Here is a 23,245-nt window from a genome sequence, read left to right as displayed (position 1 = left end):
CCTTTAATAAATCAAGAACGACGATTACACGAATGGGAAGCCTCTCAATTGTGTATTGACGTGCCTAATGTAGTAATAGCCTTAAACGTTCTTTGAGAACGATCTGCCAAAATGCGATTTAGGTTAGGCATATAAAAGGCCTTCATCACAAACCCCATCAAAAACTAAATCACTCTGCACTCTGTCCCCAGCAAAAACATCGCATTTTCCAAAGTGATGACATGTTCTTCTGCCAAGCCACGTACCATTATATTTTAATTTCGTTTCTCTTTCCCGGGAATTTCCACGTGTGTTGTGACGTGAGAAAAAAAGAAAAGCGAAAGAGTCCACGGGGAATAATTAATACCGATGACCTGTTGTCCATCTGCTGTTGTCATGTCTGAATTGAGATCTAATGTGATAGTTAGGTATATATAACATTTTGAGGGCCATCAGAATTGTGATACAACTTTGTTTTGTATGTACATGTTGTGACTGGTCAAGCTCCTTTGGACTGTTCCATTCCCGTAGAAGGGACGCGAGTGCGATAGTAACACTTTATATCCAATACAAATACAACTACAGTCACAATAGTGTTTATATATTTTATTAACCCTGTTTTTCTACGGCATTACTCTGCATTATTCACTGTATGTATAACTACGTAAAGTCCAGAGCAAACACAATCCCTTGCTCCCCCCGTCACAAAACTAGTGGTATGTTCCGGTGAGCTCCAGAACCTGCCGTGACGCGCGGAACGTTCTGCGCGTTTATGCGAAGGGAGAGCGGATCTGAGGGCTTCACTAAAGGACTCACAAGCTTAACATACACCACGGTAAAGGTACGTTCGCCACACATTAAAACGGAGCAGAAATGACTCGTCAGGAAGCTGATCGTGGGTAGTGTTTGACTTGTTATGGACGCCACATAACGGGATTGCCTGTGGATGTTCACATAGCTAACAGGCTAGCTTAATTTAGCAAACAGATCTTTAACCACAGATAACTACTCGCATCATCACTGGACGTTATCAAATATGAATATACAGTATCGAGTTATAGGTGCTAGTGTATGTGTGGGTGACATCTCATATCTGCCCTTGACACATGATTAAAAGTGTTGCAAAGTTAAAGGAGTGAGGACCCCTTTACCACTTCTAGCTTTGTTACTTTCCCCAAATATGTATCCAGCCAGTCAACAGTGCCAGACATTTGTCGATTTGTGTTATTTAACTGTATCTATTTATGTCACGACTGCATTCAGAAAGATATTGATGCCACTTTTCAACATTGTGTTTGTTGTTGTAGATCTTTGTTGTTGTTCTGACCATCAACTTGCTGTTTGAACATTGAAGCTACAAAGCCATTTTGTTTCGCTGGCTTTGGTGCATGGATCCATCATTAGGAGTATTTAGTATCCTGTGCCATGGCTGAGGCTGTTACGTATTAACAAATAAACTAAAGCTAACTCTCTAGTTTAAGGAACACATATTAGTCACTAACTAAGTGGCAATAGCTACGGGAGTTAGTGGTTATTTACCTAGTGCCTAGTACTGTTTTTTAAGCTTATACTGTATGTACTAAAGCATATATTGCTTATAAAGCACACACTTTTAATGGAAATAAATTGTTGATAGCTGAATACTTTGAATAAACGTGGTCCCTAAATATGTGTTCCCTAAACTTATGTGTTACCATGCTAAGTTATACAATACACAATGACACACAGAGAGTCTGTTGGCTTGACTAGTGAGATTGAAAGAAATAATTGTAGAAAATACATTTTGTTCCCATTTTAAATTAAGTTTGAAGTGCAGAGTAATTAGAATCGTATGACTTATTCTTAAACTCTGTAAACGGTGTAGTGAAGACACGAGTACACAAGAGTCAGAGTCCTATTGTATTGACTTTGTTTTTACTTCCGTTTCTCGCTCTCTGTGAACACAGTCTTGTGGTTTATGAGTTATAATCCAACTGACCTTCTCGTACTGAATGCCCTATTTTAGCCTGCAGTGTCAGCCTTTTACTAACTCTGAGATCTGCTTTGACCTTCATACTGCAGACAAAATAAGGCCAGTGTTTTGTCTTTCTGCAGCTCTTTTAAGCATTAATTCACTCCAAAGCATATGCCTTCAGAGACTGCCAAAATCTGCATTATTAATTGGTTTAGCGATAGCTTGACCTAATTAGCCAGAAGGAGCTAGAGGCCCTGGCGTAAAAGCGATGTACACTCATACACTTTTCTTATCTCTCAGCAGAAGCATAATGGATGAAGAGGAGCAATTTGTGAATATCGATCTGAACGACGACAATATATGTAGTGTTTGCAAGCTCGACACAGACACCGGGACCTTGTCGTTTTGCCACATCTGCTTTGAACTCAGCATTGAAGGTATGCATTTCAGTGAACTTTAATTGTTTTAATCTTGTTTCTTGTTGATCCTGGTCATTCACTAGGCTTTGTCACATTATGTATTAAGTATAATATGTGTAATGCCTCTATTACTATGTTAGGTAATGGGGGTTCAACATTTTGGCCAATAAAAATCAAATTGTGATTTTTTTTAACAAGTTAAAATCCGGATTTAGTCCACTGGGCACTTTTAGCACTCATTCAGGAGCATTAACATTTGAAAGAAGACTGTAATCTAATCTGCTTAACAAATCACAGGCTCTCAGACACTCATTTCAGAACATGAAGCAGAGGTCTAAACTTGATGGTTAGCAGATTGTGTACATAAGAAGTGTGCAGAGGTTATTAGATTAGCTACATTATTGCAACCTTTTTGTCCTGATAATTATTGCTTCCATTCAATTACCAATTCTGATTGCAATTATTTGTGCAGCCCTATACATTGTTGTCTTTTCTACTGGGAATAATACTTACAATTTTGAAGTTTTCAGATGCAAAATATTTAGTTGAATAAACCTCACACATAGTTGTTAAACTTGGACAGCTATTTATTGAAATGTTTGCCCCACAGTTAAAAGTGGTGGCAGCTATTTCAAAAGGTTTTTACACTTGAAAGCTCTGTTTGCTCGCCAACTGTATGTGAATTCCTCACTAACTTAAACAACTACAGGTTCACTGAACTATAAAAGGAACCCTCTATATATGTGTCTTCCATTTCCACTAATCCGTCTGGCTGTTTTTGTCTCTTCGGTTTATTCAGCGAGATATCATAATCCAGATTTTGTGTTTTGTTGACTTAACCTACATCCATCAATCCACCGAACCATTTACACAATTGGCTACAACCGATTTATATGAATATTTTCTGCAATTCAAATGTGTAACAAAGGGTGACCGTTGGATGTGCCCGTTGTGTACTGTGTGTTTTGAAGCAGACACCCGTCTCCAGCCTGATGTGATAGGGTACGCACACCCAAGAGCATGTGTTTGAAGTTTTTCATCTCTTAATTAATGTGCAGCCTGTTGGAAGGAGAATGACATGATCAGAAGGGATTGTCTTTCATTGCGCAGCCCATTGATCCACAAAAGGTTTTTTATGCCAGGAAGAGATGCGTCTGTTTACCCATTCGCAGAATAATTATGTACCACTTAAAATACAACTGTGCATAGCCGACTAAGAGCTCCGAGAGTGGTATATCATTTGGCTGGAAGCAGAAAGAAATACATTAGCATACAAGATTTATATGGGACTGTTCAGATGCAGGGAACTGGAGCTTTGCACGTAGAATGTTGATTTATTTGCTTTGGTCTGTGAGTGCAATGAGTTTATACATCCAGATCCACTTCATGTACATAGCACAGTTTATAATCATGATCAAGATTGGTGCTATAGTAGCTTTATAATACATACCGGTAGATCTATTCAGAGTTGATCATGTTTAGTTATGACCGGTTTGGTGCTGCATTCTGTTCTCTGTCTCTGGTTCCAGCGGCAGTGATTGTTACGTAACTGATGCGTCTGGAGAGGTTTGCAGACCGACACGTTTGAGTGATGTTGCTGCTGCCTTTTTCATCAGTGGCAGAGGGAGGAGAGTGAGGCTGCATATGCTGACTTAAAGCCTGGATGAGCCCAGACAAAACAAGCGCCATGCCAGCCGACTGCTCATGCGAATGTCCATCGCAATAGTCTGCCTTACAAATTCCTGTACGGTTGATGAGTCCAGACTTGTCTGCTTGTTTACAGCTGATATAACGGCTTCAAATATTTGACTGTGCACACACAACAGCAGATAATATAAAACCTCCTTGTTCTGTGTGTGTGGTAAACTGAAGTGGCTGGTGTTCTTCTTTCTAAGTCAAAGGTCATGGTTGTGTAGGGTAGTGAATGAGCAGAGGGCTCTGAGCACAGCCAAGTCAGATGAACATCTTTGTGTGGGTTTTGTTCTAGTTGTTTCCTCAGGAAACGGCTTTGGCCTCTTGGTGCTTGCAGTGTCTCTTAGTTTATTTTACTTATATTGTACTTCAATCTAGGGTGCACTGGACATTTCATATCTTATACATTGCAGTGAAATGTAGAATTATTTTTTATTATTTTAGATTTTACATTTGTATTTTATATTCATATTTGACTGTAAAAACGCCTTCCTCTTGAAGCGACTTGCCCAGATAGTAGTCTTCAGAGCGGACCTGTTTGGCTGAAGCATAATCTGCTTACATAATGCAGAGAGAGTTCTGCTGATGCCTGGTTGATATTACAGCTGGAGCTCTGGAGGTTAAAAACAACAGCTACAGATGGAGCCAACAGCACTGGTGCTGAGTCTGACTAGTGCACTGCAGGGCCCATGGAGCACTCGTTGAAGCCAGTTCATTGATTATGAACTCTCCACCCTGGGATGCTTTGACATTTTATTATCACATGATATGACACCACTAACTGCTGGGAGAATTTAGGACACAGTGGTTTGCCTCTGTTCTTTTTCTACACAACTTAGTACAAAATGTAAGTTGCATACATGTGTTTTCATTTAGTGCAGGGACTCAGAAATTTTAAAAATGATTACCTTATCCATTTGATTTAGCATATTTTTTCCTTTTTTTGTGTGTATGTGTATCCCAATAATGATATTGAGGCGATAGTATGTCAATCCAACAGACATGTCAAAAAAGTGACGATATAATCTAGTATAAAAATATATTACATTTTTATGTTATATTTTTATCATCTAACATGCATTTAGTCTGTGTGTGTGTCTGTCTGTCTGTCTGTCTGTCTGTCTGTCTGTCTTTACATCTCTCTGACTGTCACCTGAAATACTCCACAGTATTATTATACTTTAGTCAGTTTAACAGAGTGGCTTGATGTGGCTGTTGCAGTGAACAGGTGGGAGGAGTTCACATGTTGTCGACTACAACCGTCTCACTTGTGTGGTAGTTAACAACAGCACAATAAACGCTGAAGCCTGTGCCACAGTCCTTTTAACACTTTTAGCACTACTGACCTCTGGCCCACATCCTGGCTGTGAGCTGCAGGCCTTCAGCTCTTGAACCCATATCAAATGTAAAACTAACCCAGCAGCCCAGATTCAAGACTTTAACACCTATTATCAAGATGAGGTTACAGCAAAAATGAAGTACGTTTTAGGACTGGAATATTCTGTACATGTAGAATTGGTTGGCGGTTATTGTGTTAAGTGTGGGCCCCTTTCCCTGCAGTATCCTGGGTTTTATTTTTAAAGTTCTAGCTCTGACTTTTGAACTATTGTTACAATTTTGTGTTGGCTTCAAAAACTGGACTCTGATTAGTTGTTGATTATCAGATGATGGGGATGTGGGTTGATGAAAGGTATTCCAGGAAGTGCTCTTCCATATTCTCTGTATTCAGTGTATTTTATAACCAGCTCAAACGTTCTGTTCTTTGTATAGAAGAGGAAATCCTATTCCTGCTGTTGCCAGGACACACATGGCCACTGCTGCACAGCCAACTTCATTTTAGCATTTATTACTTTTTAGCCTGATTTAAACTGTTTACTTACTTTCATACTGGTGTATTCATTGTTCTCCTACAACATAATAACCACTTCTAGAATACAAGTGGTTTCAATGTATCATAAAACAGTCAAATCATCCATACAACGTGCCCAGGTGCACAGGCATCAACACATAAAGAAATCATCACTAGATATCCTCTCACATATTTGTTGATCTCTTTGATTTGCCAGTCTGTTCTACCTATAGAATATGTCTCCTTATCAACAGGCACTGTCTGAATAAGTTTATTTTAAAGTCTTCCCTTTTGAGGTCAGTCTATTTTTAAAGTCTGTATCAGATGTGAGAAAGGCCCCTTGTTTGTTAATCTGTTGTATGTCTTTATGTGTCGAGGCACCACTGACTCACCTCTAGTGAATAGCCCGTGTGTCCATGAGGGGCAGCAGTATAAGCTGCTTACACACGCTGAGGTCTTCGGCTGGTAGTGCATTGCCCTGGTTCAGGCCCAATGCTTTTTTTTGTTCAACAAAGTGCTTCTCTATGATGTGTTTTGTTCTGGTCTAAGACATGGGATTTGAATGGGAACGCTAGGAACATCCAGCAAGTACCAGTTTATGCTGGAAACTCCTTAGCTTGACAGCTTACCAAAGTCTGACTGATAAGAGAATACATATGTCAGCCAAGCATCTAGCTGTGTAATATATTGAAAACATTATTGTGGCTATTTCAAAAGTCTATGAAGATCAAAGTCAAATTATAGATGTATTATATATTTCATTATATTATATATATATTTATTATATATTTTTGATTTGAAGAAGAATCTATATTCTTCAAGTTTCCTTTTTTTCTGTTCCATCACCCCTATTCAGTAGTACAGTCTTCAGAACCATTTGGTGAGATAAGTTCAGTTTGGCAGAAATGGTGTACCGTATTTTCTGGACTATTGGACTATTACTGGACAAGTCGCACCTTTTTTCATAGTTTTGGCCGGGGTGCGACTTATACTTATATTTATACTATATACTTATACTCCAGAGGGACTTATGTGATATTATTTGTTATTTTCACACTTACAACTGCATTTCATACTCCAGTGCGACTTATATATGTTTTTTTCTTCTCTATTATGCATTTTTTGGCTGGTGCGACTTATACTCCGGATCAACTTATAGTCCGGAAAATAGGGTACTACTGTATGTTTGCCGAAGGGCTGCTTGATTATCGAAGTCATGACTATTATTATAGTGTGTATTGTGTGCTTAAAATTATGAGAGTACACAGATTAAACTATAGTAGTAGAAGAGTTATGAATGAATGAGTTGGTGCTGTTGGTGATTTTTTTCTTGATTATGTGCTTTTTGTGAACAATTGCTGTAATAATGAGGATAATATTAGTCATAGTAGTTAAAATAATTACACAGTGCTAGTTTGTAGTGGAAGTTTATCAAACTATGTCCTCTCTATTCAAATGCTCTGTTCCCCCACTAAGCAGCTTTCTAAGCAAGATCAGACAAGCTCAACCTGTTTGAATTTGAACTCAATGTTCTTCACTGCTGCGTTCTCCAATCACTGCGGGGTCAGGCAGGGGTCATTTTAATAAGCCTGTTCAAAAGCACTTCACTCATTGCATTATTTATTTCTTATTATTGCAGGTGTTTCTTCTGCGACCCTTTTGCACTCCAAATCCTTTCGTGGCCACAGAGACTGCTTTGAGAAATGTCACCTCATCGCCAACCAGAAGCTGTCCCGCTCCAAAGTGTCCCGAAGTGCCTACGAGGGCATGAAGCTGGCCCTCAGTCAGAAACTCAATCGCATCATCCAGTACGCGCAGAACAAAGACCCCACTGTCCCCAGCAGAAGAGGGGCCAAAATGTTTTGTTACAGTCAGCAGGGCGACCGCAAGCTGCTGCCACAGTCGGACGCACAGGTGCCCCGCTACGCCCCGCACTGGGACACCAGGAAAACCACTGGGCTGCCGGATTACACCATGGGCATGTTGGACACTGTGGAGGAGCTTGGACTGTTCCAGGAGACGGAGGCTGCCGTGTGGTCCAGTAATGGCAGAAATGGTCTTCATAATAATGCATCATGTGGAGGAGGACAACACAGACACCACGGCCACAGCAGAGACGAATGTAATTATTTGCTCTTCTTCCTTTGATACACGATATAGTCACGCTGTCTTTGCGTTTATTCTGCTTTCCAGTCCGCCTCCCTTTATGTATTCAGCTTCATGTTTCGTATCAAGGGACTCCTTTAACCTCTATGTAGTTATTTGTTGAAAGGAATCAGCCAGAACAGTGATGTAAGACTGCATTCACTCTTGCTCAGCTTGTCCTCTCCAGGGGTGACTTCATTTTCTGCTAGCCTCAATATATGTCCATGGCAATCTCTTTTCATTGTTAAACTTGTTTGTGACTTTTATTGCATATTTAGGGATCAATATATTGTGAAAAGTATCAACACAATATCTTTTGAGGTTGTTAATTTCAGAGGGATTCAGTTTTTGGGGGCAATTTATTAATCATTTTTGGGGGTTTTTAGTCCCAAGTATTTCTTGGTTTGAGTTCATGTCAAGTTTTATTGTGACACAGTTTGACTAGTATATTAAATCATTTATATGTATTTAAAGTGGACTTATATGCCGCTCTGTAGCTGAGTGGATAGCGTGGAGTTGTGGGTTAGAATCCAGCTCCGGCAGGTCCTTCCTGCTCTCATCACTATTTCATGCTACACCGTCCTGCCAGGAGCTACTACAAAAGAAAGAAAGGAAAATAAAGTGAACTCAGAGTATATTGAAATCTTGCCGTGCACTATTTAGTCACGTTTTTTGAGTCACATTTTCTTATGACGAGTTTATCGAGTCAAAAGAGTGGCAAATACAGGTTTCACACCAAAATATTCCTGGCTGTGTGTTTATTTACTTGCATATCATCTTCCTTCTGGACGTTAAGTGAAGAATCTTAATGATGATTGTGTAATTTCTAATAACAATGGAATATATTTCTCTTAAAAAATACTTTTTTGTTTTTAGTGACTAAAATGAGTGTGGATGAGCTTCACCAACTGAACGGCCAACTCCTCCTCAACATTCAAAGTAAGATTTCTTGATTTTTGTAAGATTGTGTACAATAGACCAATTTGTGTTGGCAGAAGTGGCAAATGTAACAAAACAGCACTAGAACAACACAATACACCTCTGGATCACGACTAGTAAATACATTTATCACACTATAGCGCTCCTGCAGCCATTTGACTAAACTGTGGAGGCCATTATAGGGAAGAAACTGCAATGAGCCTGAAATTGAACCTTTACACTTATCTTAAAAAGAAGACATAAATGACAATACATCTTAAAAAAGAATCAGATGAAACATTATTGACCCTCACCTTTGTCTGAGTGAGCTTTTAAAGATCAGGGGGATTGCGTCTTGTTTTTGAACAGCATTTGTGGTGCATGCTGGGATACTGTGACTGTACATAGCATTTCAAAATCTGATAATTGAAAGATTATGATTGATTCTCTTTATCGGATTGGCTTCTTATTGCTTGTGTCTATCTTTCTCTTCCATAGAGGTCTTTGAAGAGCTGACGAAGGCTGTACAAGAGAAGGACTCACTGGCGTCAGAGTTGCATGTGCGCCATATTGCTATTGAACAGCTGTTTAAGAACTGTGCCAAGCTGCCCTGGCTGCACATTAGCCGGGCCGGGGTGAAGGCCAGCACTGAAGCTCCTGGAGAGTGAGGAATTGAGCTAATGAGCTATTGGACTGAATTTTATATGGTTGCCCCATCTTAGAACAACACATTTTAGCTCTCATTTTTAGTCTTTCAAAACTGATATCAGGCAATTGACAGATTAAGCTTTATTATTTAGTTGCTAATAATATTGGACATTGAAATAAATAATGGTGCAGGAGGTTTCTGTTGCAGAAGTGACCCGAAAATGTACAATTTAAACTGACAGCAATGTATGAAATTGGACACAAGTGTTTCAATCATCTTCTTAGTCTTATAGTGTCTCTGGGGAGAAATGTTTATTTTTATACAAGCAGTGGTTGATGCAAATTCAGTGTCTGGTACAGTATGTGGTAAAATACTTTTAAAAAAGTATTCCCTGAACCCGCATTGGTGTAAAATGACTATTGTTTTTAGGAAAATTCTTGGAATTGCACACTATTTTTTTCAAATTGACAACAATTTTAAAGGAATTGTTTTTTAATTGGTTTGTTAACGTCATATTGCAAAACAGGCAAAGCTGTATAGCCAAAGCATTTTATAATATTTTACTTTTAACTGTTACTTTTCAAATGAGAACTTTGGTTTGCAAACAGAACTCCGCTTGTTTTGTTTTTGTGGTTGGTGAAAGATATTCTGAAGTGTATTTGCTTTTTTAATTATTAAATGTCTGAATTTAGATCAGAGTAGTTGGTTAAAGCAATACAAAGGTGTGCTTAATTGTGCCTCATTGAAGGGGTGAAAGTTTCTGTCGGTTTTGTGATTTATTCTTTACAAAACCCTATGCAAGAAGGGAACAGTGTCCAGAAGCCTTAAGTAGAACATGTAGATATTCTCTGAATTCAGAGCTAAACAAGTGTAATAAGCTGGGGAGACAAAGGTGTGTATATATAGGATCACATTTTAAGATAAAGTCAGCTTTGTTGTCTCTTCTAGTCTCTTTATAAGAGATTCATGTGTATGACCCCTTTCGGGTCTAAATATTTGCTCCATTGAAACATGTTTTTGTATCTTTGTATTTAGTTTGTGTAAGTTTTTAAGGATATAATTAATTTGTCAGTGTTCAAACTGATTCATAAGTGTTATGTATACATGGCTCACCAGCAAAGCTTTACTCGCCTTTTGTTGTGACGCTCGCACATCTACAACAATATTATTATTACTTTTTACAGGTGTTACTTTTGCCAAGACTGCATGTCCGTGTGGAAATGCTAGAGTTGCATTAATTCTAAGCTGATGGACCTTTTACAACCTGTGTGAAATGTGGTCAAGTGACTGTTTTTTTTTCCATTTCAATAAAGTCTACATATTTTCAGTTTTACTGTTTCCCATACGGTCAATCCTGCAACGTCTGCAACAATTGATATAATTTTACTCAAATGTTTAGAAGAATAGTACCCAGGATTCTGTTCACGTAAACCCAATTCACTCTGGGAGACTCATTTTCAAAATGAATAGGATCAGGAACTTTTTAATGAATCTTATGCTTTGGCATTAAATTCCATAAAGTTATCTTCTGACAAATTCACAGAAAATTGCACATAAAACTTGCCAACTATCAAAAACACAAGCTCCTTTTCATGTTCTGTAATTGAATAAATATTCTTTCCCTTGTACATTTCAAATTTGGACCAGCTGCAATAGTCTTTCCAAAAACAAATACTTCTTCTTTTTTGGTGTTCAATGGCGCTTAGTATCGCCACCCACCGCAGATGTACGTCTTAAACTTTAGACTTTATTCTTTAGACTTGAACTGTGTGTGAGACATAGATCCATGTTGTGAGACCTTTGCTCTCTTAGTACCTGTAACTCTTTGTGCGCGAGGTATATGACGCCACCTTGTGGTCAGTAATAGTTTTGGGTCTGACGTATGTAGTTATAATTCTATTTATAAAGTGAATCAACGTTGATGGCAAAACGTTGAATTGCCATTGAAAAACTTTCTGAAGATCCGTTTCAACCTTTTTCAAACCAAATTTGTGCCAAGCATATCCAAATATCACTTGACTTTTCACAAAGATTGCTCTGAACAACAAATGACATTCTACTGCAGCCGAATGCCACACAAAAACAAGTTAAGCAATCCCATTAAACAAGAACAAATGTAGTGAATACTTGGATAAAACCAGACCGACCTGAAAACAGGCAGAGGTTGGAAAATGGTCCTTTTAACAGCTTGTCCTACAAAGAAGAATTAAACAAATCATTGGAATTGTGTTGTTTATTTATGCTTCTGGGCCAAAAACAGAGGAGAATATCAAATACAGGACATCATATGAATATAATTACTATAAAGACATTTTAAGAGAGCAGTGAAACATTTGTTCAGGTTTCTCTCCAGTTTGGTTGCTCCTGTCCTCCTGGGTGAAGAAGATGTAGCAGTTGATATTTTATCCAAAAAAATCTTTTGGGATTATGGTTTTGGTGCCACATTGAAATCAATGTCATGTATTCAATTGATGTTATTAACGTCTGTAAAACTACATTTATGTCATGTCTTCAATGGCTTAGTTAATTTAAGTATGTAAACATGTTTTGATTAAGCTTATCATCAATTATTGAAATAACAATTGTAAATAGACACTATCAAACGGGATTTTGCAACATTACTCAATAATCAACCTATTTAACCCTAATTCAACATTGTATTTATGAGGGATGTTTTCTGTGGATAGAGCCATGATAGGAGCTGATGCAAATCTTTACAACAGCATGGTCCAGTCTATGAAAGCGCGCACACAAATCTGACCAATCAGAGTGAGAGAGGCGGGTCTTAGAGCCAAATTACGTAGCACTATTGGCTGACAGTGCGCAAGGTGAGAGACGCGTCGGCAAAGGGAGCAAGCCAAATCAACTTATTAAAATGTTTAGCTGCTGAAAGTGCTCCAGTATCAAAACCATGTGGTCATTTAGGGCAGAAAATGAAGTTAGACATCTCAAAATGGTCAGCTAAACAATACACCTCTCAGTTTTAGGGGAGCTGAAGGGCTGAGATTATTTTAAGTGTAATGAAGCACTCCTTTAAAGAGTAATGAATCGCCCCAGGGTGGTAGTAGCCAATAATATAATAGATCCATGGGTAGTAATATAATAGATCCATGAGTAGTGATATAATAGATCCATGGGTAGTAATATAATAGATCCATGAGTAGTGATATAATAGATCCATGGGTAGTAATATAATAGATCCATGAGTAGTGATATAATAGATCCATGGGTAGTAATATAATAGTGGCGGTAATATAATAGTGGTGGTAGTAATATAATAGTGGTGGTAGTAATATAATAGTGGTAGTAATATAATAGTGGTGGTAGTAATATAATAGTGGTGGTAGTAATATAATAGTGGTGGTAGTAATATAATAGTGGTGGTGGTAATATGATAGTGGTGGTAATATAATAGTGGTGGTGGTAATATAATAGTGGTGGTAGTAATATAATAGTGGTGGTGGTAATATAATAGTGGTGGTAGTAATATAATAGTGGTGGTAGTAATATAATAGTGGTGGTAATATAATAGTGGTGGTAATATAATAGTGGTGGTAGTAATATAATAGTGGTGGTAGTAATATAATAGTGGTGGTAGTAATATAATAGTGGTGGTAATATAATAGTGGTGGTGGTAATATAATAGTGGTGGTAGTAATATAATAGTGGTGGTGGTAATATAATAGTGGTAGTAATATAATAGTGGTGGTAATATAATAGTGGTGGTAGTAATATAATAGTGGTGGTAGTAATTTAATAGTGGTGGTAATATAATAGTGGTAGTAATATAATAGTGGTGGTAGTAATATAATAGTGGTGGTAGTAATATAATAGTGGTAGTAATATAATAGTGGTGGTAGTAATATAATAGTGGTAGTAATATAATAGTGGTGGTAGTAATATAATAGTGGTAGTAATATAATAGTGGTGGTAGTAATATAATAGTGGTGGTAGTAATATAATAGTGGTGGTAGTAATATAATAGTGGTAGTAATATAATAGTGGTAGTAATATAATAGTGGTGGTAATATAATAGTGGTGGTGGTAATATAATAGTGGTGGTAGTAATATAATAGTGGTGGTGGTAATATAATAGTGGTGGTAGTAATATAATAGTGGTGGTAGTAATATAATAGTGGTGGTAATATAATAGTGGTAGTAATATAATAGTGGTAGTAATATAATAGTGGTGGTAATATAATAGTGGTGGTGGTAATATAATAGTGGTGGTAGTAATATAATAGTGGTGGTGGTAATATAATAGTGGTAGTAATATAATAGTGGTGGTAATATAATAGTGGTGGTAGTAATATAATAGTGGTGGTAGTAATTTAATAGTGGTGGTAATATAATAGTGGTAGTAATATAATAGTGGTGGTAGTAATATAATAGTGGTGGTAGTAATTTAATAGTGGTGGTAATATAATAGTGGTAGTAATATAATAGTGGTGGTAGTAATATAATAGTGGTAGTAATATAATAGTGGTAGTAATATAATAGTGGTAGTAATATAATAGTGGTGGTAGTAATATAATAGTGGTAGTAATATAATAGTGGTGGTAGTAATATAATAGTGGTAGTAATATAATAGTGGTGGTAGTAATATAATAGTGGTAGTAATATAATAGTGGTGGTAGTAATATAATAGTGGTGGTAGTAATATAATAGTGGTGGTAGTAATATAATAGTGGTGGTAGTAATATAATAGTGGTAGTAATATAATAGTGGTAGTAATATAATAGTGGTGGTAGTAATATAATAGTGGTGGTAGTAATATAATAGTGGTGGTAGTAATATAATAGTGGTAGTAATATAATAGTGGTGGTAGTAATATAATAGTGGTAGTAATATAATAGTGGTGGTAGTAATATAATAGTGGTAGTAATATAATAGTGGTGGTAGTAATATAATAGTGGTAGTAATATAATAGTGGTAGTAATATAATAGTGGTGGTAGTAATATAATAGTGGTGGTAGTAATATAATAGTGGTGGTAGTAATATAATAGTGGTAGTAATATAATAGTGGTAGTAATATAATAGTGGTGGTAGTAATATAATAGTGGTAGTAATATAATAGTGGTAGTAATATAATAGTGGTGGTAGTAATATAATAGTGGTAGTAATATAATAGTGGTAGTAATATAATAGTGGTGGTAGTAATATAATAGTGGTAGTAATATAATAGTGGTAGTAATATAATAGTGGTAGTAATATAATAGTGGTGGTAGTAATATAATAGTGGTGGTAGTAATATAATAATGGTAGTAATATAATAGTGGTAGTAATATAATAGTGGTGGTAGTAATATAATAGTGGTGGTAATATAATAGTGGTGGTAATATAATAGTGGTGGTAGTAATATAATAGTGGTGGTAATATAATAGTGGTGGTAGTAATATAATAGTGGTGGTAATATAATAGTGGTAGTAATATAATAGTGGTAGTAATATAATAGTGGTAGTAATATAATAGTGGTAGTAATATAATAGTGGTGGTGGTAATATAATAGTGGTGGTAATATAATAGTGGTGGTAGTAATATAATAGTGGTGGTAATATAATAGTGGTGGTGGTAATATGATAGTGGTGGTAATATAATAGTGGTGGTGGTAATATAATAGTGGTGGTAATATAATAGTGGTGGTAGTAATATAATAGTGGTGGTGGTAATATGATAGTGGTGGTAATATAATAGTGGTGGTGGTAATATGATAGTGGTGGTAATATAATAGTGGTGGTAGTAATATAATAGTGGTGGTGGTAATATGATAGTGGTGGTAATATAATAGTGGTGGTAGTAATATAATAGTGGTGGTAGTAATATAATAGTGGTGGTAGTAATATGATAGTGGTGGTAATATAATAGTGGTGGTGGTAATATGATAGTGGTGGTAATATAATAGTGGTGGTAGTAATATAATAGTGGTGGTGGTAATATGATAGTGGTGGTAATATGATAGTGGTGGTAATATAATAGTGGTGGTGGTAATATGATAGTGGTGGTAATATAATAGTGGTGGTAGTAATATAATAGTGGTGGTAATATAATAGTGGTGGTAGTAATATAATAGTGGTGGTAGTAATATAATAGTGGTGGTAGTAATATAATAGTGGTGGTAATATAATAGTGGTGGTAATACAATAGTGGTGGTAGTAATATAATAGTGGTGGTAATATAATAGTGGTGGTAGTAATATAATAGTGGTGGTAACATAATAGTGGTGGTAATATAATAGTGGTGGTAGTAATATAATAGTGGTGGTAATATAATAGTGGTGGTAATATAATAGTGGTGGTGGTAATATAATAGTGGTGGTAATATAATAGTGGTAGTAATATAATAGTGGTAGTAATATAATAGTGGTGGTAGTAATATAATAGTGGTGGTAATATAATAGTGGTAGTAATATAATAGTGGTGGTAGTAATATAATAGTGGTAGTAATATAATAGTGGTAGTAATATAATAGTGGTGGTAGTAATATAATAGTGGTGGTAACATAATAGTGGTGGTAATATAATAGTGGTGGTAGTAATATAATAGTGGTGGTAGTAATTTAATAGTGGTGGTAATATAATAGTGGTAGTAATATAATAGTGGTGGTAGTAATATAATAGTGGTAGTAATATAATAGTGGTAGTAATATAATAGTGGTAGTAATATAATAGTGGTGGTAGTAATATAATAGTGGTAGTAATATAATAGTGGTAGTAATATAATAGTGGTGGTAGTAATATAATAGTGGTGGTAATATAATAGTGGTGGTAGTAATATAATAGTGGTGGTAACATAATAGTGGTGGTAATATAATAGTGGTGGTAGTAATATAATAGTGGTGGTAATATAATAGTGGTGGTAATATAATAGTGGTGGTGGTAATATAATAGTGGTGGTAATATAATAGTGGTAGTAATATAATAGTGGTAGTAATATAATAGTGGTGGTAGTAATATAATAGTGGTGGTAATATAATAGTGGTAGTAATATAATAGTGGTGGTAGTAATATAATAGTGGTAGTAATATAATAGTGGTAGTAATATAATAGTGGTAGTAATATAATAGTGGTAGTAATATAATAGTGGTGGTAGTAATATAATAGTGGTGGTAGTAATATAATAATGGTAGTAATATAATAGTGGTAGTAATATAATAGTGGTGGTAGTAATATAATAGTGGTAGTAATATAATAGTGGTAGTAATATAATAGTGGTAGTAATATAATAGTGGTGGTAGTAATATAATAGTGGTGGTAGTAATATAATAGTGGTAGTAATATAATAGTGGTAGTAATATAATAGTGGTGGTAGTAATATAATAGTGGTGGTGGTAATATGATAGTGGTGGTAATATAATAGTGGTGGTAGTAATATAATAGTGGTGGTAGTATAATAGTGGTGGTGGTAATATGATAGTGGTGGTAATATAATAGTGGTAGTAATATAATAGTGGTGGTAGTAATATAATAGTGGTGGTGGTAATATGATAGTGGTGGTAATATAATAGTGGTGGTAGTAATATAATAGTGGTGGTGGTAATATGATAGTGGTGGTAATATAATAGTGGTGGTAGTAATATAATAGTGGTGGTAATATAATAGTGGTGGTAATATAATAGTGGTGGTGGTAATATAATAGTGGTGGTAGTAATATAATAGTGGTGGTAGTAATATAATAGTGGTGGTAGTAATATAATAGTGGTGGTAGTAATTTAATAGTGGTGGTAATATAATAGTGGTGGTAATATAATAGTGGTGGTAGTAATATAATAGTGGTGGTAATATAATAGTGGTGGTAGTAATATAATAGTGGTGGTAATATAATAGTGGTAGTAATATAATAGTGGTGGTAGTAATATAATAGTGGTAGTAATATAATAGTGGTAGTAATATAATAGTGGTAGTAATATAATAGTGGTGGTAGTAATATAATAGTGGTAGTAATATAATAGTGGTAGTAATATAATAGTGGTGGTAGTAATATAATAGTGGTAGTAATATAATAGTGGTAGTAATATAATAGTGGTAGTAATATAATAGTGGTAGTAATATAATAGTGGTAGTAATATAATAGTGGTAGTAATATAATAGTGGTGGTAGTAATATAATAGTGGTGGTAGTAATATAATAGTGGTAGTAATATAATAGTGGTAGTAATATAATAGTGGTGGTAGTAATATAATAGTGGTAGTAATATAATAGTGGTAGTAATATAATAGTGGTGGTAGTAATATAATAGTGGTGGTGGTAATATGATAGTGGTGGTAATATAATAGTGGTGGTAATATAATAGTGGTGGTGGTAATATAATAGTGGTGGTAATATAATAGTGGTGGTAGTAATATAATAGTGGTAGTAATATAATAGTGGTAGTAATATAATAGTGGTAGTAATATAATAGTGGTGGTAGTAATATAATAGTGGTGGTAGTAATATAATAGTGGTAGTAATATAATAGTGGTAGTAATATAATAGTGGTGGTAGTAATATAATAGTGGTAGTAATATAATAGTGGTAGTAATATAATAGTGGTGGTAGTAATATAATAGTGGTGGTGGTAATATGATAGTGGTGGTAATATAATAGTGGTGGTAATATAATAGTGGTGGTGGTAATATGATAGTGGTGGTAATATAATAGTGGTGGTGGTAATATGATAGTGGTGGTAATATAATAGTGGTGGTAGTAATATAATAGTGGTAGTAATATAATAGTGGTAGTAATATAATAGTGGTGGTAGTAATATAATAGTGGTGGTAGTAATATGATAGTGGTGGTAATATAATAGTGGTGGTGGTAATATGATAGTGGTGGTAATATAATAGTGGTGGTAGTAATATAATAGTGGTGGTGGTAATATGATAGTGGTGGTAATATGATAGTGGTGGTAATATAATAGTGGTGGTGGTAATATGATAGTGGTGGTAATATAATAGTGGTGGTAGTAATATAATAGTGGTGGTAATATAATAGTGGTGGTAGTAATATAATAGTGGTGGTAGTAATATAATAGTGGTGGTAGTAATATAATAGTGGTGGTAATATAATAGTGGTGGTAATATAATAGTGGTGGTAGTAATATAATAGTGGTGGTAATATAATAGTGGTGGTAGTAATATAATAGTGGTGGTAACATAATAGTGGTGGTAATATAATAGTGGTGGTAGTAATATAATAGTGGTGGTAATATAATAGTGGTGGTGGTAATATAATAGTGGTGGTGGTAATATAATAGTGGTGGTGGTAATATAATAGTGGTGGTAGTAATGGTAGAAGAGCGTGAGTGTCACATGACCACGTGTCCTGTAGTGGGACATGAGTGGGACGGGACGGGACGGGGTTCAAACTCTCTGGGACTCTGCAGTTAGTTCATATGTTCAATGATGACATGTGTAATGTGTGTCAGCGAAGACGTGAGACAAAGAACACGAAAACTACTCAAGGTAGGTCATACATTTTGTGAGTGATATGTTTATGTTTAATACTGTATACGTTCATGAAAATAATTGTGTTCATATTTTAATAACAGGCTAGTTTAAGCTAGCATGCTAGGGTCAATGTCCATAAGTGATGAGAAACATTTGAAACATGTTTGAAATGACCTGGCGTGAGTCCTGTAGAACGTGTTCCATTTTAAAGATTTAGTTTGTTTTATATTTACCGTAAGTTCATTGACAACGTGGTCTACCCGGAAGTTGTGCGTCACAGCCCGCCTTCTGGAACAACCGAGACGTGATGACGTGACATGAGACCGTAGCCATAGCAACTTGCAGTATTCTGAAGCAATTCACATTTCAAGAAACGCGTCTTTTAAAACAGCATGTAGTAAACGTTCTCAGATCCCTAGTAATCAGGAGTATCTTTGAAAGCAACTTAAGTAACGTCAAGTAAAATACTACTGTTATAGTTTTGGTATATTCAATATAAACTGACAGACTTGAAATACAGCTTAAGATAGTTGGACATGTTCATAAGGGCTGCTTTTGTTGTTCTGCTCAATAAAAACAATGTCATTATGCGTTCTTTTGTTACAGAAACTAGATCATTGACCAAAAATGAAGAAGGAAATTGCAGTTGTGATATTTTTTCTGAAAGGTTGTCTAAAAAGCAGTCATAATACAGAGAAGATTGACCTTTTTGTTGAGAGACTTGCTGTCGCTCTCCAAGAGAAATTCCAGGGGCACTGGTATCCTGACAATCCCAGCAAAGGCCGGGCATACAGGTCATCTCAACCATACGTTATTGGGCTTCAATTTACACTGGACAAGAGAACATAGTAATGAAGTTTGAATTTCATTCCAGGTGTATATGTATTAATGGATTTTACAGGGAGGATCCAGAGCTTCTTCGAGCTTGTCAGGAAAGTGGGATTCAGTACCAAGAGCTGACCACATGAGCTGACATTATGGGTGGATCCCGGGGAAGTTTGTTGCAGGTCAGGTTTGAAGTGATTAAAATATTTAACAAAGCTAACATCTTACTACATTTTAATGGTTTGGGGTTTGGGTTTCTATTTTAGATTTGAGGAGATCAAATCTTGCTTTTCTCTGGCATCGATGTCCAAAGATGTGGTTGAAAAAGACATTGCAAAGATGGTGACCAGAGCCCTGGAGAGCGTAACGTCAGATTACCACACACATAATGCCCCTCTCACCATACCAAATCACCAGTGTAATACTCAGGTAGTTATTTTTTGGAATTATTTTATTTATCTGTTTCGTGTGTCGGCTAGAAGTAGCATATTTATCTTTGATATTGATAATATTGGAATTGTTTTGGAGACATGCAAAATTAGAATATAGAGTATATCGTCCATAATGTAAATGTAAAAATGACCACAAGAGACAGAAAAGTCTTGTGTAATTCCCAAACAATAGTATGAATTGATATTTCTGCTCTTTTGTTGTTATTTTTATGGTCCATTCACATACCTGACTCAACCCAGATATTGTTTAAGAAACACAAAAAAATCACTGTATTAATTGTTGTCACTTTTACCCACCCATCGCTCCTTCTATTACTGATACTAATGTAAGTATTTGTCCCGTATTTGTCCCATAGGCAAACCATTCAGTTCATTGGCATTCCAAGATGACAACGGGAAGCGGCCACATCTTTCCAAAACCACTACACATGTCAAGACATCGCCACAATCCTGTGCAGAGCCACATGAGCCGGCAACATCTGTGGGCCCAAAGACGCCACTGCAGATACTGGGGAGCGCAGACACACTTCCATCAGTACTAGAACATCATGGCTGTTCACTTTAGACATTAAAGCCTGGAAAGTCTCAAATGACTGACCAATGTTTTTGAAACTAGACCTTTTTATACTTATATTTTTTATATTGATAACATTTTTGCACTTTAGACAATTTGTTAGAGTTTTCAAAATCACTTTTATATGAAAGAAACATAGTCATACTTTATTTTTATAATTGTGAAATGTTTATTGTACCATTTTGTCCTAAGAGGTAAATACTTTATTTTGTTAATTGTGTAGATTGTGTAGATTTCAAGGCTGAAGTTTTATTTAAAAGAATTCCCCTGTTATTGATTATGCAAGTGCTGATTATGATCATCAAGATGGGTTTCTACTTACTCTAAGTGGAATTTGTGAAATAAATATTTAAGCATTTTGTATTCTGTGTATTGTATTGTGGCATGCATTTTGTTTCCTTTGGTGCAGTACAGTATACATCTTTAACAGGATCATTAAATAGGCTTTTGCATTTTTTTCAAAATAGATTTTATTTAGTTTTTATGTTGGGAAATTTTCAAAAGATTGTAGCGATACAACACTGAGACAATGTTTTATTCATACATTTCTATACTTAAAATGTATTAAAATGCATAGATAGTGGTTCTATACTTAAAATGTATTAAAATGCATAGATAGTGGATGATAGTGTGCCTCTCTCTAGAATATATTGTAGTTGTTGATTAATTTATAACCTAATATCAACTAGATATTATTTTTGCAGTCACAGTTTCCTAACATGGAGTACAGCAAGCACTGACTAGGGGGTGCTTTGAATGATTTTAGGTCATTCAATTAAATTTCTGAAAAACAAATATTTTTAAATACCATTTTGAACATATCCACTATATAAAGGGCACCTTTAACTTTCCAAACACATTTTATCACCTCAGGCACAAAATAGTTTTATTTTTTATTATCGGTCATGAGACGTTTTTTGTGAAATGGCTACAATTTACAACACATCAAAAAAGTATATTTTCTAATTAGAGTTTTCTGGTCTTATGTATTTAAAAGTTTAAATAAAATACAAAAATACTTTTCAAAGAAAAATGTATGAGTGGGTGGTAAGTCCAAATTGCGGACACAAACATGATAATTTTGTTCAGAAAAAGTACAACCAATTATCAGCAAAAGTTCACCAAAACATCAGAAGGTTTGATAAAAATATAATTTTGTTGTTGAAATATGTAATCAAAATTGTCAACATTGAATTTCCGGCACAGCAAAATATGCCATTTTAAGTGACAGAAGCAATTATAATATCTATACAACGTATAGAATAGATTTACAACGCCACAAACAAAATCAACTTTAAAACGTATATCTTGACTAACTATTATTAGTTATTCCTCCATCAAAGTCTGATGACTCAAAAGGCACAGTTTTGGTAGATTTTAGATAATGCAATAACACTTAACAACCGTATGTCTCGGAGTCGTGAGACAGTTTGGGGACCACAGTTACAGTGACACGTCCAGCAGGTGTCGCTGTTGCCTGTAGTCGTTGCGCCTGTGTCACGTGACTGCGCGCGCGCCCAGTGACGCGCCCCCGGCTCCGCGGTGCCCGGTGCACCTGCAGAGCGCTGAGTGCAGCGGGAGGAGCGGAGTTTGGAGGCATCAGTCGAGCCAAACAGCCGCGGACCACGATCTCTACAAAACTTGTCCGATTAAGTTTGTGAGCTTGTCCCGGAGCAGAAGACACAGACATGGAGCTCTTTACAACGCGCTTCTGCTGCGCGATGATGACCTTCGTTATCGGTAAGTTTACGTCTACTTTTATTGTACTTTAACCAAACCGCGGCCAGTCGCCTCGCGCGCGCTGCTGGTCACCATTACCCGCAGCTCCACGGAACAACTTAGTGTGGAAAAATCACATTTCCCTCGTTTATTATTCGGTTTGTGCTGAGATGTGACACATTCATATGTTGCGTGTTGTGAACAAATGTGAGTTTGAACATTTCTGGGAACGTCTTCGAGCGAAGGTCACCTGACAAAAAGCCAAAACATAAACTGGGTGCTTTAAGTTGCCTGTAATATCGTTTTAACCCGATATTCTGGTGTCTAATGCAGTAGAACCCCGTGTTTATCCACAGTAAACGCTGATTCCCACTCTCCTCTTTAACGTTGTATGTTCCTTTTCTTCCATTATTAGGAGCTCTTTCTTTTTTGTGCATCGACTGGCACTTGAATTCACACAAAAGCTTGATCCGCGTTTCAAACCTGTAGCTGCTGGACTTGAAGCTGCCTCTGTCTGCCATCTGCCTCCTCCATCACGGACCCCAAATTTTACAATAGCACTAGTTATTATTTGGTATTTTTTAATAAACAGAAGCTATGAGTCTAACCAAATGAAAGTCTAAATCAAACCTTCTTGTCTCAGTGA

General features: G+C 35.9%; 3 protein-coding genes across 4 annotated transcripts in view; all 3 read left to right on the top strand.

The window, feature by feature from the left end:
- Positions 1 to 720: 720 nt before the first annotated feature.
- On the top strand, positions 721 to 10,939 carry cunh21orf91 (chromosome unknown C21orf91 homolog). Of its 2 annotated transcripts, none has more exons than XM_072446705.1 (5): positions 721 to 820; positions 2,237 to 2,370; positions 7,533 to 8,015; positions 8,915 to 8,977; positions 9,455 to 10,939. In XM_072446705.1, exons 2-5 carry the CDS (start codon positions 2,244 to 2,246, stop codon positions 9,622 to 9,624), a joined length of 843 nt encoding a protein of 280 aa, XP_072302806.1. In that variant the 5' UTR covers positions 721 to 820; positions 2,237 to 2,243; the 3' UTR covers positions 9,625 to 10,939. The 2 variants fall into 2 exon arrangements, with proteins under 2 accessions (XP_072302806.1, XP_072302805.1); XM_072446704.1 differs by having other exon boundaries at positions 727 to 820; positions 2,234 to 2,370.
- An 8,707-nt stretch (positions 10,940 to 19,646) lies between these two features.
- Positions 19,647 to 21,002, top strand: btg3 (B-cell translocation gene 3). Its single transcript, XM_072445580.1, is given in 5 exon segments — positions 19,647 to 19,823; positions 19,904 to 19,987; positions 19,989 to 20,036; positions 20,121 to 20,283; positions 20,663 to 21,002. Coding segments are annotated over 5 exon segments (648 nt in total). The 5' UTR covers positions 19,647 to 19,656; the 3' UTR covers positions 20,849 to 21,002.
- A 1,443-nt stretch (positions 21,003 to 22,445) lies between these two features.
- cxadr (CXADR Ig-like cell adhesion molecule) overlaps positions 22,446 to 23,245 on the top strand; it is a 32,177-nt gene continuing 31,377 nt past the window's right edge. Inside the window, exon 1 of the mRNA XM_072446703.1 lies at positions 22,446 to 22,620. Coding sequence (XP_072302804.1) covers positions 22,569 to 22,620 — 52 coding nt within the window. The 5' untranslated portion in view covers positions 22,446 to 22,568. The remainder of the gene's footprint in view (positions 22,621 to 23,245) is intronic.

Source organism: Eucyclogobius newberryi, unplaced genomic scaffold (assembly GCF_026437365.1).
Source record: "Eucyclogobius newberryi isolate DKJ021-1_F unplaced genomic scaffold, fEucNew1.0.hap1 SCAF_15, whole genome shotgun sequence".
In the NCBI taxonomy this organism is placed as follows: Eukaryota; Metazoa; Chordata; class Actinopteri; order Gobiiformes; family Gobiidae; genus Eucyclogobius; species Eucyclogobius newberryi.
Note: the sequence above shows the minus strand (reverse complement) of the source record. Positions and strands in the feature narration are given on the sequence as shown.

Excerpts from the sequence above, each read along its gene's own strand:
- cunh21orf91 (XM_072446705.1), top strand. The coding sequence starts at position 2,244 with ATGGATGAAGAGGAGCAATTTGTGAATATCGATCTGAACGACGACAAT. Across the intron at positions 2,371-7,532 it reads CTTTGAACTCAGCATTGAAG|GTGTTTCTTCTGCGACCCTT; the intron begins GTATGCATTTCA and ends TTATTATTGCAG. Across the intron at positions 8,978-9,454 it reads ACTCCTCCTCAACATTCAAA|AGGTCTTTGAAGAGCTGACG; the intron begins GTAAGATTTCTT and ends TCTCTTCCATAG.